Source organism: Marmota monax, unplaced genomic scaffold, assembly GCF_021218885.2.
Source record: "Marmota monax isolate L192 unplaced genomic scaffold, Marmota_monax_Labrador192_F-V1.1 WCK01_AAM20220418_F8-fsc00109, whole genome shotgun sequence".
NCBI lineage: Eukaryota > Metazoa > Chordata > Mammalia > Rodentia > Sciuridae > Marmota > Marmota monax.
Window position 1 is genome coordinate 2,586,506 of NW_026695229.1, and position 12,173 is coordinate 2,598,678.

The following is a 12,173-nucleotide window of genomic DNA, read 5'->3' on the forward strand; positions in this document are numbered from 1 at the left end:
CTGGGCATACCTGGGATAGGATCCTAGTAGGGGGCCAGCCTCTCCCCTTAGAGCTGGTCAGAACAGCAATGGTCAGTGCCATGAGCTTGTTTTATTGGTGTGACCTTGGGTGTCTCCCTGCCTCTCCCTGAAGGCTGGCAGGCAGGGCAGGAATCTCTGCACAGACACTGGCTCTTGGGTCCTTGTCTCCTTTGTGTCCCCTGCAGGACCTGCACGAGGGGCCTTCCATGTGCTGATGGGTGTGTCTGTGGGCACAGGCTTGGGAAGTGTTGCTGTAGCTTGAGCTGGGCCAGGTGGTGATGAGACCCTGGTCTCAGAAGTCTCCAAAGTTCACCGTGTAGGTCTCCACTGTTGTGAAGGGGAACGCAGGGCCAGTAGCTATCTCCTCTTCCTCCTCTTCCCCCTCTTCCCCCTCCTCTTCGGGCTCCAACTCAGTCCCAAACTCTGTTCCAAACTCTGTCCCAAACTCTGTTACTACCTCCGTGTAGGTCTCGGTTTCCGATTCCTCCCAACCTGCAGTGGTTGTAGGTAGAAGGCCCCAGGGTCCCCAGGTAGTGCCTGGGGTGGGAGCAGCAGTGGGGCTGGGGACAGGGGTTGGAGTAGTGGTGGGACCCACAGTGGTATTGAGGCGACGCAGTCGCATCCGCTCTCGCATTCGCAGGCGGTACTGTAGGCGGCGCTGCTGCAGGCGGCGCTGCTGAGGGGTCATGGGGCGTAACGGGTCAACACGCAGAATGGGCCGGTTCCCATTCATGGCCATGATCTCCCGAATGCGTTTCCAGTTGGAGCGAGCCAGGATGAAGTTGCACTGGGTGGCCCCAATGTCATAGTCCACATTGCAGGTCTTGGAACTGGAGGTATAACCCTCTGCATGGGCTGTCACTCGATACTCACCCGGGTTCAAAATGCGCCAGTAATCACCACCACTTGCTACACAGGAAAGACAAGCTGGCTGTCCCAGAGCCTCTTTAGCTCCACCCTTCCCCTCTGAGCTTCCCAGCCCCAACCTCTTCTAGGTGCCCACTAGTCCCTGTTCTTCCTGTGGCCAGGCCTTTCTCTGGCTGAGTCCTGCAGAGCAGGCCATCTTGCCTCACAGATGTGTCTCCCTTTGTTGTGGGTACTTGGGGAGGACAAGATAGACTCCACCTGGGGAAGGTGGGTAAAGGTATGCACACAAGGTACCTGTCTTCACGCCATGGTTGATGCCATTCACAGAGATGGTGGCATTGGCAATGGGAATGCTTTGTTCATCTGTCACTACACCTTTGATGCCACGATGCACCTGTGGGAAGGAGGGAGATGAGGCTGGGGGACCACATGGAGACCCTATTTTGAGGACCCTGTCCCAGACTTCACCCTTCTCTCCACATGCAGCCCAGACTGCCCTACCTGCTCCATGAAGGTGAGCAACGCCTCCTTGTTGTTTTCCCACTCCCGGGGCAGCTCACTTTCATGGGGGAATTTATCACAGCCCAGGTAGATAGAGAGCTCCAGGCAGTTGGTATGCAGGTAACTGAAGTCATTGATAGCTGGACGGACAGATAGAATTAGTCAGCCTCTCCTTGGGCTGTTCCCCACCACAGCCCGTCCCAGGCTGACTCACTCCCTGACCGCGGATTCCACTTGGCCCCGTTGACAATGCCCATGCCGTTGGTGTAGTCCTGGGCCTGACAGCCTCCTCGGTAGGGCTCTGTCATGGTGAGGTGAGCAGAGGCAAAGGAGATGGCCAGCCAGCGGAAGATGGCATGGTCTGGGGTCTCCTGAGCCTCAGATGCCTCTTCATCATCCTCTCCACGGGCAGCTGCCATGGCTGCAGCTAGCAGCTGCTCCTGGCTGGGTGTGCGGGCCATATCATAGGGGTAGGATACGAGCCGCTCACCACCATTCAGATTTGCTCCGAGCACAAAGGGGTTCTTCTCCATCCAGGCAATGATGGCTCTGACCTCCGTGGATACCTGGGGGTGGCCAGCACAAGAGGCCAAGGCTCCCATCATCATACCCCCTCCATCCTCCATAGATGCTCATGACAGTGGCTCACTTTTCTCATCCTGTTATGTCCCTCTGACTCTCTCCCAGCCCCTAAATCTTAGCACCTGAGGTTAAGCCACTTTCCTACTCCCCAGCCCAGATTTTCAGGGTTAATTCCTCACCGTGGCATCTGGAGACAGGTAGCGCTCAGGGATGGGCAGGTTATTGTTGGGGACCCGGTAGGGGACCCACTTCCTCTCCTCAGCTCCCCAGAGCACAGAGTTTAGATCCGGAAAGTCCTCAAAGATGTCAAAGCCTTCCTCGGTCCACAACCCCAGTGCCCAGTTCCCAAACTCTGAGCCCTGTGAGAAGTCAACAGGGTCAGCTTTGGCCTCTTCAGCTGCTCATCCCCCAACCCCCACCCTTCCCTGGCCAGCCCCAGGTCCCACCTACCATCTGTGCAGCCACTTCATAACCATCAGGGTTCAGTGAGGGCACCAGGTGGATGCGAGTGTCCTGCACCAGGTTGCGCACACGGGGGTTCCCATCACGGTACTCTCGGCACAGGTACTGCATGAGCAACAGCAGTAGCTCTCGGCCCAGCACCTCGTTGCCATGGATTCCAGCTGTGTAGCGGAACTCGGGCTCCCCTGAAAGGGCAGGAGCCACAGCAAGCACTCAGTCTCACGAGGCCCAGGGCGTTTGAGAAAGGGCCCAGACTCCAGGGGACAGGGGGCAGGGAGCAGCTGAGGTTTATGGTGCCCAGCAAGACAGGCCTGGATCCCCAGAGGGACTCCAGGAGCAAGCAGGAGGTGGTGAACTCCACATAGCAACTGCACAGGCCCTGCTGCAGTGCCAGGGTCTTGCCTCTGATCCTCTGTGGAGTGGAAGCTGAGCCAAGTAGCTCAGGGCCAGGCAGCCAGGGCTAGCAGAATGATGCCCTCAGGCCCTCACCCAGCTCATGATCCCCAGGGTTGTCCGAGATCTCCATGGCATATATCTTGAGCCCTCGTGAGCTCTTTCCCAGGCTGTATGTGCGGGTGATGGTGGGGCATTCTTCATTCACCACCTTCATCAGCTGGCAGGGAGAGGGCACCACATCACTGACCATGCCTCTTCTTCTGTCCTGATCTGTTTTATGGGATGGATAGCTAAACCCAGCCCCTCTCAGGTGGCCCACAGGTTCTAGCCTTCCTAAGTCAAGGGGCAATCAACATCCCTCTAAGGGAGGCTGGGCCCCTGAATCAGCAGGACTGGGCTAGGTATGAGTTCCAGTCACCCCTGCAAAGGGCCCACCCTGGCATGGGACACAGGCTTCTAACCTGGCGCATGTCCTTGTAGCTGTGGTGCCGGAAGTCCAGGTCATCAGTCGCCACCACCTCATTCTGTGCATAGTAGCTGTGGACAGCTGCAGAGGGGTAGGCAGTCGGGATCTTGATGTTGACTCACCCACAGATCAACTCCAGCCACCCCAACCCCTGGCCAGCCCCTCCATACTCACGAGTCACGGGGCAGCCCAGCACTTCCAAGCGCATGCACAGGCTGCCATTCCAGGTAAGTGGGTAGATCCGGATGAATCGGGCCACCACTGGCTCTGGAAGCTCACTCAGCACAGGTGTGTCCTTGTCCACATTCCCGTGGAAGATCTGGGGAGGGACAGGCCTCAGAATAGCACTCCTACCCCTTCTGAGAGCCCACTCTGGCCCACACAACAGAAACAGCACAGGGTTCAGGTGCCTACCATTTCCTCATAGCCATTGGTGTACATCATCCATGTCTGGCTGTCATTGCTGAAGCCCACGAAGAAAGTGGTCACAAAGTCGTCACTGTGGAGAAGATGTTGTCAGGGCAAGGCTTCTCTCCTGCACCAGGCCCCAGGCCCCAGGTGACCTAATCCCCCTTTCTGAACCAGCAGGGCTATGGAGTTTTACTCAGGCATCAGGTACCAGGTCCTGTGCCTGTCCATGGCTATGGGTGGTAGTTTGTCCCTGACCTCATGCTCATCTGAACTCAGGGGCTAACTACTATGGCTGAGGGTCAGGGGCAAGGCTGGCCACTCATGGATTTTACTGGCTTTTCTGGACCAGCTCAAGGGCTGACTGAAATGTCCCAAATGGGACTCCAAACCTTGCCAACTTCCCAAGAGCCCAGCCACGTACTGAATGCTGGAGTCTCGGCCCTGGGTGATGACGCCAGTGAACCGAGTAGTCCTCCTGGTGTCCACCTCAATCCACTGGGTCTGTGAGTCATCCTCAGCACACCATGCCCCATCATAGTAGTCATCCTCATTGGCACCAGCCTGTCCAGAATAGTAGGTGCTGAGCATGGGTGGAAGAGCCCTTTGCCTGCTAGGGGATGGGCCAACCACTCACCCACCTGCATGTTGAGCCGGCCACGCTGTGCCCCTAGGCCATGGCGCAGCATGGAGGAGGCGCGGATCTGGTTGTCCTCAACGCGGTGCGACTCCATCCCAATGGGCGGGCACTCTGAGGACACACACCCCAGGCTGATGGCTAGGGGCTCAGATCTCCCTCCACCAGCCCAGAGCTACAGGGCCTACAGCCCATTCCCCTCAAATCAGAGATGCTAATTGGAGGCTGTGGCAGCTTGTGGCTCTGCTTCCTCTGCTTGGGCCACAGCTGCCCTATCTGGAGAAAGAACATGCTGATGGTGCCCAGCTCTCAGGAACCCAGGACTCACATTAAATCCCGTGCAGAGCCCTGCCAGTCATGACTTCACCCAGATGATGAGGTCATCTGCACACTGGCCCCCACAAGGATGCCCACCTGTAAAGGCAGCTGGAGGCCTTGATTTTCACCCAAGGCCCTCCTCACTCCCTACCCTGCCCCAGCTGCAATTTTATTTGGTGTATGGTCTTGAGCTAGTTTTTGTCCTATCCCTACCCATCCCCACTCACTGATTTTCTCCACTGGAGCCCACTCCTCTTCCAGCTCCTCGCCCTTTCGGGGACCTGTGGACAAGGGAGGAGCTAGATCCAAAGGCCCAAGGCAACAAGAGTCAAGATGCCCCATGGGGACCAGCCACACACCTTTTTGGTCCTTGCCCTTTTCCACAGCCCACTTGTCCTCTGTTTCCTCCTTGGGGCTGCTGCCCTTTTTGGGTTTCTCTGGAGGATGCAAGGTAAGAGGTCTGTCATCCTGGGCCTCAGCATGGGTGTGGTCAGACTGAGCTGGGACGTGTGAGTAACAGACTAAGCTGCGAAATGGCTGAGTTGGGACATATAGTAGGTGGGCAGGTTGAGCTGGGGTACTTGGAGGTTGGTCAGGCTAAGTTAGGGTATATGGGGGGTCAGGATGAGCTAAGACATATGGTGAAGCTTAGCTAGAGCATTTGGGAAGTCAGGATGAGCTTGGACTCATGGAAGAAGCTAAGCAAGGGCATATGGGGGGTCAGGCTGAGCTAGGGCACATGAGGAGGAGGTCTGGCAGGCAGAGCTGGCCGTAGGGGGTGGCCCTGGTCCCACTCACTTAGCTCTTCCTTCTCTTCATCTGTTTCCAACTCAACATGGGGCTTCTGTGGCGGAGGAGGCAGGAAGTAATAGTCCACTGTGGGGAGAGAGAGCTTGGCTGCGGCAGCTCTGATCCTGCTCTGGGGGCCTTGGTTCCTGGGTTCACAGGAGTCCACAAAGCAGGACTGGGCAGGAGGGGAGGGAGGTAGGGATCTCGGGGACAGGCTAAGAAGAGGAGAGGGGTCCTCCTATGAGAGGGTGGGGCATCAGGTGGGACAAACAAGACCCTGCTGAGGTCCCCAACTTGGTCCCACAAGGCAGTTTGGCCTGAGGCAAGAAGGAATCAAGACTGGGCAGAGAGTGGTACCAGGGCAGATGACATGCCTGAGTGGCAGCTGGCACCCTATGGAACCGTGAGGACTGAGCTAGAGAGAGGGTTGGAGGAACTGACAGGGATCTGGAGGCAGGAAAAGAATAAGGACCTGCTCAAACCCATAGCCCAGGAGAAAGGGAATCTGCAGGTGCCACAAGCACTGGGGATGATGAGCTGGAGCAAGGTGACCCTCAGGAAAGGTAGCAAGGAGCTGGGAGGAAGGAGACTAGAGCACAGGACAGGGAGGGCTGGGCATGCATGGAATTGAAAGGCCTAGGGACACCCCTGAGGGGATAAAGGCAAAGTCAGGAGCCAGGAAAGCAGGCAGGGAACGCCCAGTCCCTGGCCAGATTCCTGGCCCCATGTGTCCACTCACCTACATCCCTCAGACTCTAGGACACTGGATACTCACTGTCATCATAGTTAGGGATCACGAAGCCATCCCCGTAGTCAGGGGGCAGCACAGGCTTTGGAGGTGGCTCTGTGGAGGTGTGGAGTTGGGGGTAGGCCAGAGTCCCTCCCCTGCACCTTTTCCCCTTCTGCCCCCCATCCTACCAGTTATCTCCTTCCTCTCTTCTGGCTCCTCAACCTTCTCCTTTGGGCGCTCTGGCCAGAGCCTCCTCCTGATGGGTGGTGGCCTAGGCTGCTTCTGGCGCCGGATGTACTCAACTGAGGGGAGGCAGAATCTGATTTGCCCTGCTGAGACGAGTCCTCAGGTAGGGCCACCATTACCCAGGCCAGGTCTGAGCCACTGGGACAGCGGCCTACTCACAGTCCTCGTAGTCCTCCCTTTCTATCTGGTCATTGTAGTCCAGAGTGGGCACCTCAGTCTCCTCCTCAGGCACTAAAGGAAGATGCCAGTGGCTACTAAAAACCCCACCCAAGCCCACTCTGGGAAACCCCTCAAGTGCAGCAAGCCAAGGTGGTTTGTCACCCCGAGGCCAGAAGGATGACAGCCACTCACCAGGCTGGTGCTCTCCGGCCTCTACATGGATCTCCTCTCCTTGACCCTGCCAGGTATTTGGGAAGGCTTCTCCTGCAACACAGATGCCCCAGGAGCAGGTGGATGGGGGCCTGTCCTAACCACCCTGACAGCCTAAGGCCACCAGCCATCACAGGCCCTGTGGACATACTGCTAAGCCCACACTCCTTGGAGTGAGCACTCCTGTACCCTGCTAGCAACCCTGAAGTCAGAGAGCTGGGCTGGCTATTGACACCAAGGAAGACAGGAAAGAATCCTGAAAGTTCATACAGCTGGGGACAGAGATCCCCATCCCCAAGCTACCAAGCCCTCTTCCTACCCAGGAAAGGCTAGAGCTCTGAGGAAACTCATTGGTCAAATTGCCAAGTTCATGATAAAAAAATGAAGCCCCAAATCCTACTTTCTTTGTAGGGAGAAGAGTTCCAGGGACCTACCCTCCCCATTCCCAGCCTCTAATAGAGGTCAGAGCCCCATAACCCCAGAGAAACCTGGCACAAACCTCCCTCCTGAGGTGGCTCCCCAGGGTCGGTGTTGGGGGGTGGGGGCAGTGGCCACTCCAAGGTTTCCACGGGGGCTGGAGTGGGGAGTCTCTTCCCGGTCGGGGGCCTTTTGGTGGCCTTGGGTGGCTTCTCCTTGGGCTTCTTGGTGGCCTTGGGTGGCTTCTCCTTGGGTTTCTTTGTGGCCTTGGGTGGCTTCTCCTTGGGCTTCTTAGTGGTCTTGGGTGGCTTTTCCTTCCCCTTCTTGGGAGGCCTCGGGGACCCCTCCAGGGGCTGCTTGGTTGCCTTTGGGCCTTTGTCCTTCTTCCCTTTCTTCCCTTTGTCTTTAGCCTTTTCTGGAGGTACTGTCCAAGATTAAGATTTAGAGCCCACTCTGTCTCCGTGTGGCCCCTCAGGATGCCCACAACTTGGGTACAGAGGCTCTTATCAGTCCCCAGAGCAGTTCAGGAAACTAAGAGGTTAAACACTGTGACAGACCTAGTATTTGAGCCCCAGCTTTCTATCTGTGAGTCTGGGATTGTCACCATCATATCTCAGACTCTCTAAAGCCTAAGTGTGTGACACTCAGATCCAGGGAGAGGCCTACACCTGCCAAAACCTCAAGAGGAGCCCTCCACAATCCACTCCTTCACCAAATGTCCCTTTATCAGTCATGGAGTACCATTCTGTGCTGGACATGGAAGGGACAGAGAGGTGACTAAATCATGCAGGCCTGAAGAAGCAACAGTCATCCCTGTAACTATCATACAAATTGAAGGACATGGACCTGGGGTCTCCCTGCAAAGACAAAGAAACTTCAAAGAAAAGGCACACTTGGTGGGTCCTGAGGCCCCCAAAAGAAGAAAAAGTAAGAGATCTTGGATGGGTTGGGGACCTGAGGGCCACACAGGGGACAGAGGAATAGTCTAGGATCTTCTGGCTGCCGGGTCATCTCAGGGAGTCTGGGAGCAGGTGCCCCAGGTGAGGCTGCCCCATGGGAATCCTCCCAGGATGCATTAGCAGGAGCTGCAAATGCTGCTGTGAGTTTAATGGTGGATGGGAGACACGAGGGCAGTTTGGCTGAAATACAGGAAAGTTACAAAACAACCAGGAGAAGGCCAGTTCCAGCGATATTCCAAAACCCTAGACAGCAAGCCTGGGCTGCTGAAGGTGCCGGGAGGTGAGTTGTACAAGGAGAGTCAGGAAAGATCTACAGCTGGGGCTACAGGGAGCAGGAGGAGGAATCTGCTGACCTCAAGAACGATGAATGGTGCCTTAGAGTCTCCTGGGAGAGAGATCATAAGATCTTTTGCCACCCTCCAGAGAGCCACGGGAAACAGCCAAGATTTATTGACAACTGATTATATAAGAAACCTTGGGTTACATGCCTTGGTGATGCATCACCTCATGTAATTCTCATAATAATCCAGGATTGCCCACTTCCACCTATGGCCGTGGGCTATAGGTCTTCAGCAGCCCCTCCCCATACCTGTGCACTCTTGGGGTAGGTGGGCAAGTGCAGGCGTGGGGTGGGGGTGGGGGTGTGGCCTGAAGAGAAGGCCTGTCAGGAAGGACAGCTGGGTGATGACAGTTCCCTAGCCTAGCCTAAACCCTCTTGGGGCCTGGGGGGGATGAGCTATTAGAACAATTGTATCCACTGGCTCCCCAAAGCGGCCCTACCACCCTGTGCTGGATGTGCCTTCAGGTCCCAGGGCTCCGCGCCAGCACTGCCCTCGTCTGGCACAGCGTCCCAACAGGCGCGGTTGCAAGTCCTCACCATGAACAGTCTGGGGAGGAGCCAGGCCCTTCAAGTCCTTTCATGCTCACCTAAGGTGCCAATCCCCCCACGGGTCGCCCCGGCCCCAGGCTCTCACCTTCTGCACCCGCCCCCAGCTTGCCCCCTGGCTTGGCTTTGCGGGCGCGCTGGGTGGGTTTGGGAGGCGGCGGGACCTCCACGTCGTCCTCCCGAGGTTCGGGCTCCAGCTCTGACAGGAAGCCTTCGAGGAACTCCTCGATCTCGTCGTCGGTCAGCACCGTCTGTGAGTGCCCCCCAGGACAGAGTGCTAGCAGTGCCAGAAGGCAGCCGAGCAGGGGCACGGTACGCACTGCCATGGCCGCGGCACGGGGTGTGGGGGTGTGGGGCAGGGGCGCTGGGGGCAGGGGCGGGAGAGGGGTTCTGAGAACTGGGGCGGGGCGGGGATCCTCCGGAAAGGGGTGCAGAAAAGTGCGGGGTAGGGGATTCTGGGAAGGGGTGTGGGTGGCACGGGAGCAAGGGGATCTGGAAGAGGGTGGGAAAGCGTTTCCGAGGTGAGGGGAGGTCTGGAGAGAAGTTCGGCGGGCTCTGAGGCTGATGCGGCTTGGGGGTGGTCGGGGGCGCTCCAAAGCTCTGGCGGCGACTGGGCACTCCAGCCCCGCGTGGCGCGCTCCCGCGCGGACCGCCCTCCAAAATGCTAGCTGCGGCCGGGGCGGGGGCGCCGGGGCTTCCGGAGCGGGCTCCCCACCCCCCGAGGGAGGAGGAGGCGAAGGAGGAGTCCGGCACCGACCGAGGGGCTGCGGGGGCGGGGATGGGGGGGTGGAGCAGTTAGGGCGCCGCGCTCTTGGCAGTTCCCAATGCGCGGACTACCAGCGCTGTCCCGTTGGAGGCCGGAGCCCAGCACCGAGGATCTGAGGGTCTGGGTGGCAGGGACGACTGGGGGGGATGAAGGGCCTAGGAGAAGAAAAGGTACGGTCTGGGGGTAAGTATCTGACGAAGCCAATGCCTCTACCCCACTTTGATCTTAGCACTCGCCAAGTCTGCCAGAGGTGCCTGGGAACTACGGGTCGTGAGGGTTCTGGTCACCCCATCCTTTCCACTCTGTGAAGCGTTTGCCGGAGGGCTCTTCGAAATGTCACCTGCAGCAACCCAGTGTCAACTTCCCGCACTCGTCCCGCCAACCTCACCAGGTTTGTGCAGGACCAATCCCTGTGCTTATAGGAAGAACAGCACATTGAGAATTCACTTTCTAGCCTGGGGCAGTACAAAACTGCTCTCAGCAGCAACTGCTCTGTTTTGGGTAGATGCCTCAGACAGAGGCATCACCCCAGGTCTAAACATGGACAAATTACCATTTCATTTCTTCCCCTTACCAATACCTGTGTTTTTTGTTTTTTGAATTTACACCAGGCATTGGGCATCCTCCTGTATTCCCAGCTATTGGAGAGGCTGAGACAGGAAGGTCACTAGTTCAAGGCCATCCTGAGCAAATTAAGACGCTGTCTCAAAAATAAAAAAGGCTGGGGATGTAGCTCATGATGGAATGCCCCTGGGTTCAATCACCAATACTGCAAAATTAATTAATTAATTAAATATGTTTCTAATGGCTCCAGGTACCACAAGAACTCAAGGGCACATAGATTGGGTATCAGGGCATCAGGATCCATCAGTGGTGTCCATCATGGTGCCAGTAGAGGGAGATTTACCACATGTGCCTTGGTGTTTAGCTTCTAGAAGAGCAAATATTGACTGGCCCAAAATGGCTATCACAGCTAAGGGCATGGCTTCTACCGCTGAAGGAATAAGGAATTCAATTCACCCTTGAAGGAATAAGGAAGCAAGACAAAGCACACTTGTAGCCAAAAGTCAAGGAGAGCAGTAGCCAGCAACCTTAATCCAATGTTGTAAGAGTTTGACCCTAGTAATGTAGTCCTATAGGAACACCCAGGAGCCCTGGAAATATTAAGAGTTGAGTTTGGACTTCGTATGTACATAGAGAGAAAAAGCAAGTCAGGAAGCACCTGGGTCCTGATGTGCCCTGGGCCAGCCTGAGCAGACAGCAGCAGCCAGGCACATCCCAGTGGGGCTGCTGAGCTGAGCACCAACAGGACTCACCAGGAGTGGGAGAGTCCTCCAAGGCCTTCCCTCTGCTTTCCCACTGGCTCTCCTTAAGAAAGCAGGGGCACAGTCAAGAGCTGGTCCCTGAAGTCAACCCTGGCTCTGCCTTCCTGGCCCTCTGATCTCTGAAAGTGACCTCAACAGTACTCATCACTACTACTATGTGTGGATCATGCATGTGCCATACCTAGCACATGTGTTCAGTATTCACACCCTACTGGCTCTTGGCTCCTGATTTCCCCTGGAGACCAGCATGGTCCCCAGCCCCTGGGCTCTCAAAATAGCCCCTCACAGCCAGGCCTCTGCCTGCCCTAATGGCCCCAGCCTGGTCCTAGTGGCAGCAAGTGTGAAGCAAGCTCTCATCAACCACTGTCCCCTGCAAACCTCTGACTCATCATTCTCAAAACTGCTTCTGGGAATTTGCTCTGCTGCTCCAGGTCGAGTGTGTCATGCTGGAGGCCCAAGGCTGGGTGAGGGGCTTTGGAATGTCACTTCTCTGGGAATGGCTCACACATGAATTGAATTTGAGCCTGACATCTTCTGCCAGGGAAAATAGAAGCCATTTAGAAAAACAAAAAAGAACTATAAAGAGCCCTTTCCCTTAGCTGCAGTGAATCACCAACATGAATTTGAACAGAAGCCCCGCCACCACCACCATGGGGAGCTGGACCCTCTGTGTCCAGGAGGACTAAGGGTTTGAGGGCCTCTAACTGGGCAGGAGAGGGCAACTTCTCTCCAAGCAAGGCTGAAGTTCCTCCCCTTGGGACCCCTGCTAAGCTTAAAGATCTGCCCCCAGGCGGTCTCTGGGGCTCTGTCTGGGATAGGGAGATCAATCAGGGAGCCTGTGAGGAATCTTCTCTCTCTGCTGAGGAGCATATGCCAAGCTTCCCAAAGGCACAGCCAAAACCAATCTAGAAAGTGGGAGGCTCCTGTTCTCCGTGACCTTGAGCACTAAGGGGCTTCAGAGTCCCAGCCCCTGCCACACCTCAGAGCGTCTTTATCTACATCCAAGGATTTTCCTGAGCTACCTTGGG

The 12,173-nt window shown here is 56.5% G+C and overlaps 1 protein-coding gene across 1 annotated transcript; it reads right to left on the reverse strand.

Annotated features, from left to right (window-relative positions):
- Positions 1-71: 71 nt before the first annotated feature.
- On the reverse strand, positions 72-9,724 carry Aebp1 (AE binding protein 1). The gene is made up of 21 exons (XM_046437876.2): positions 9,143-9,724; positions 7,292-7,633; positions 6,775-6,846; positions 6,583-6,654; positions 6,366-6,479; positions 6,223-6,291; positions 5,457-5,534; positions 5,018-5,095; positions 4,886-4,939; positions 4,345-4,454; positions 4,128-4,267; positions 3,710-3,794; positions 3,470-3,614; positions 3,291-3,376; positions 2,923-3,046; positions 2,422-2,618; positions 2,151-2,330; positions 1,604-1,955; positions 1,390-1,529; positions 1,183-1,282; positions 72-930 (listed from the first exon to the last, which is right to left on the reverse strand). The coding sequence occupies exons 1-21, from the start codon at positions 9,378-9,380 to the stop codon at positions 314-316; spliced, it is 3,393 nt and encodes a 1,130-aa protein (XP_046293832.1). The 5' UTR covers positions 9,381-9,724; the 3' UTR covers positions 72-313.
- Between the last annotated feature and the right edge of the window lie 2,449 nt (positions 9,725-12,173).

Excerpts from the sequence above, each read along its gene's own strand:
- Aebp1 (XM_046437876.2), bottom strand. The coding sequence starts at position 9,380 with ATGGCAGTGCGTACCGTGCCCCTGCTCGGCTGCCTTCTGGCACTGCTA. Across the intron at positions 5,096-5,456 it reads TGAAGAGAAGGAAGAGCTAA|AGAAACCCAAAAAGGGCAGC; the intron begins GTGAGTGGGACC and ends TGCATCCTCCAG. Across the intron at positions 1,530-1,603 it reads GTGGAATCCGCGGTCAGGGA|CTATCAATGACTTCAGTTAC; the intron begins GTGAGTCAGCCT and ends CTGTCCGTCCAG.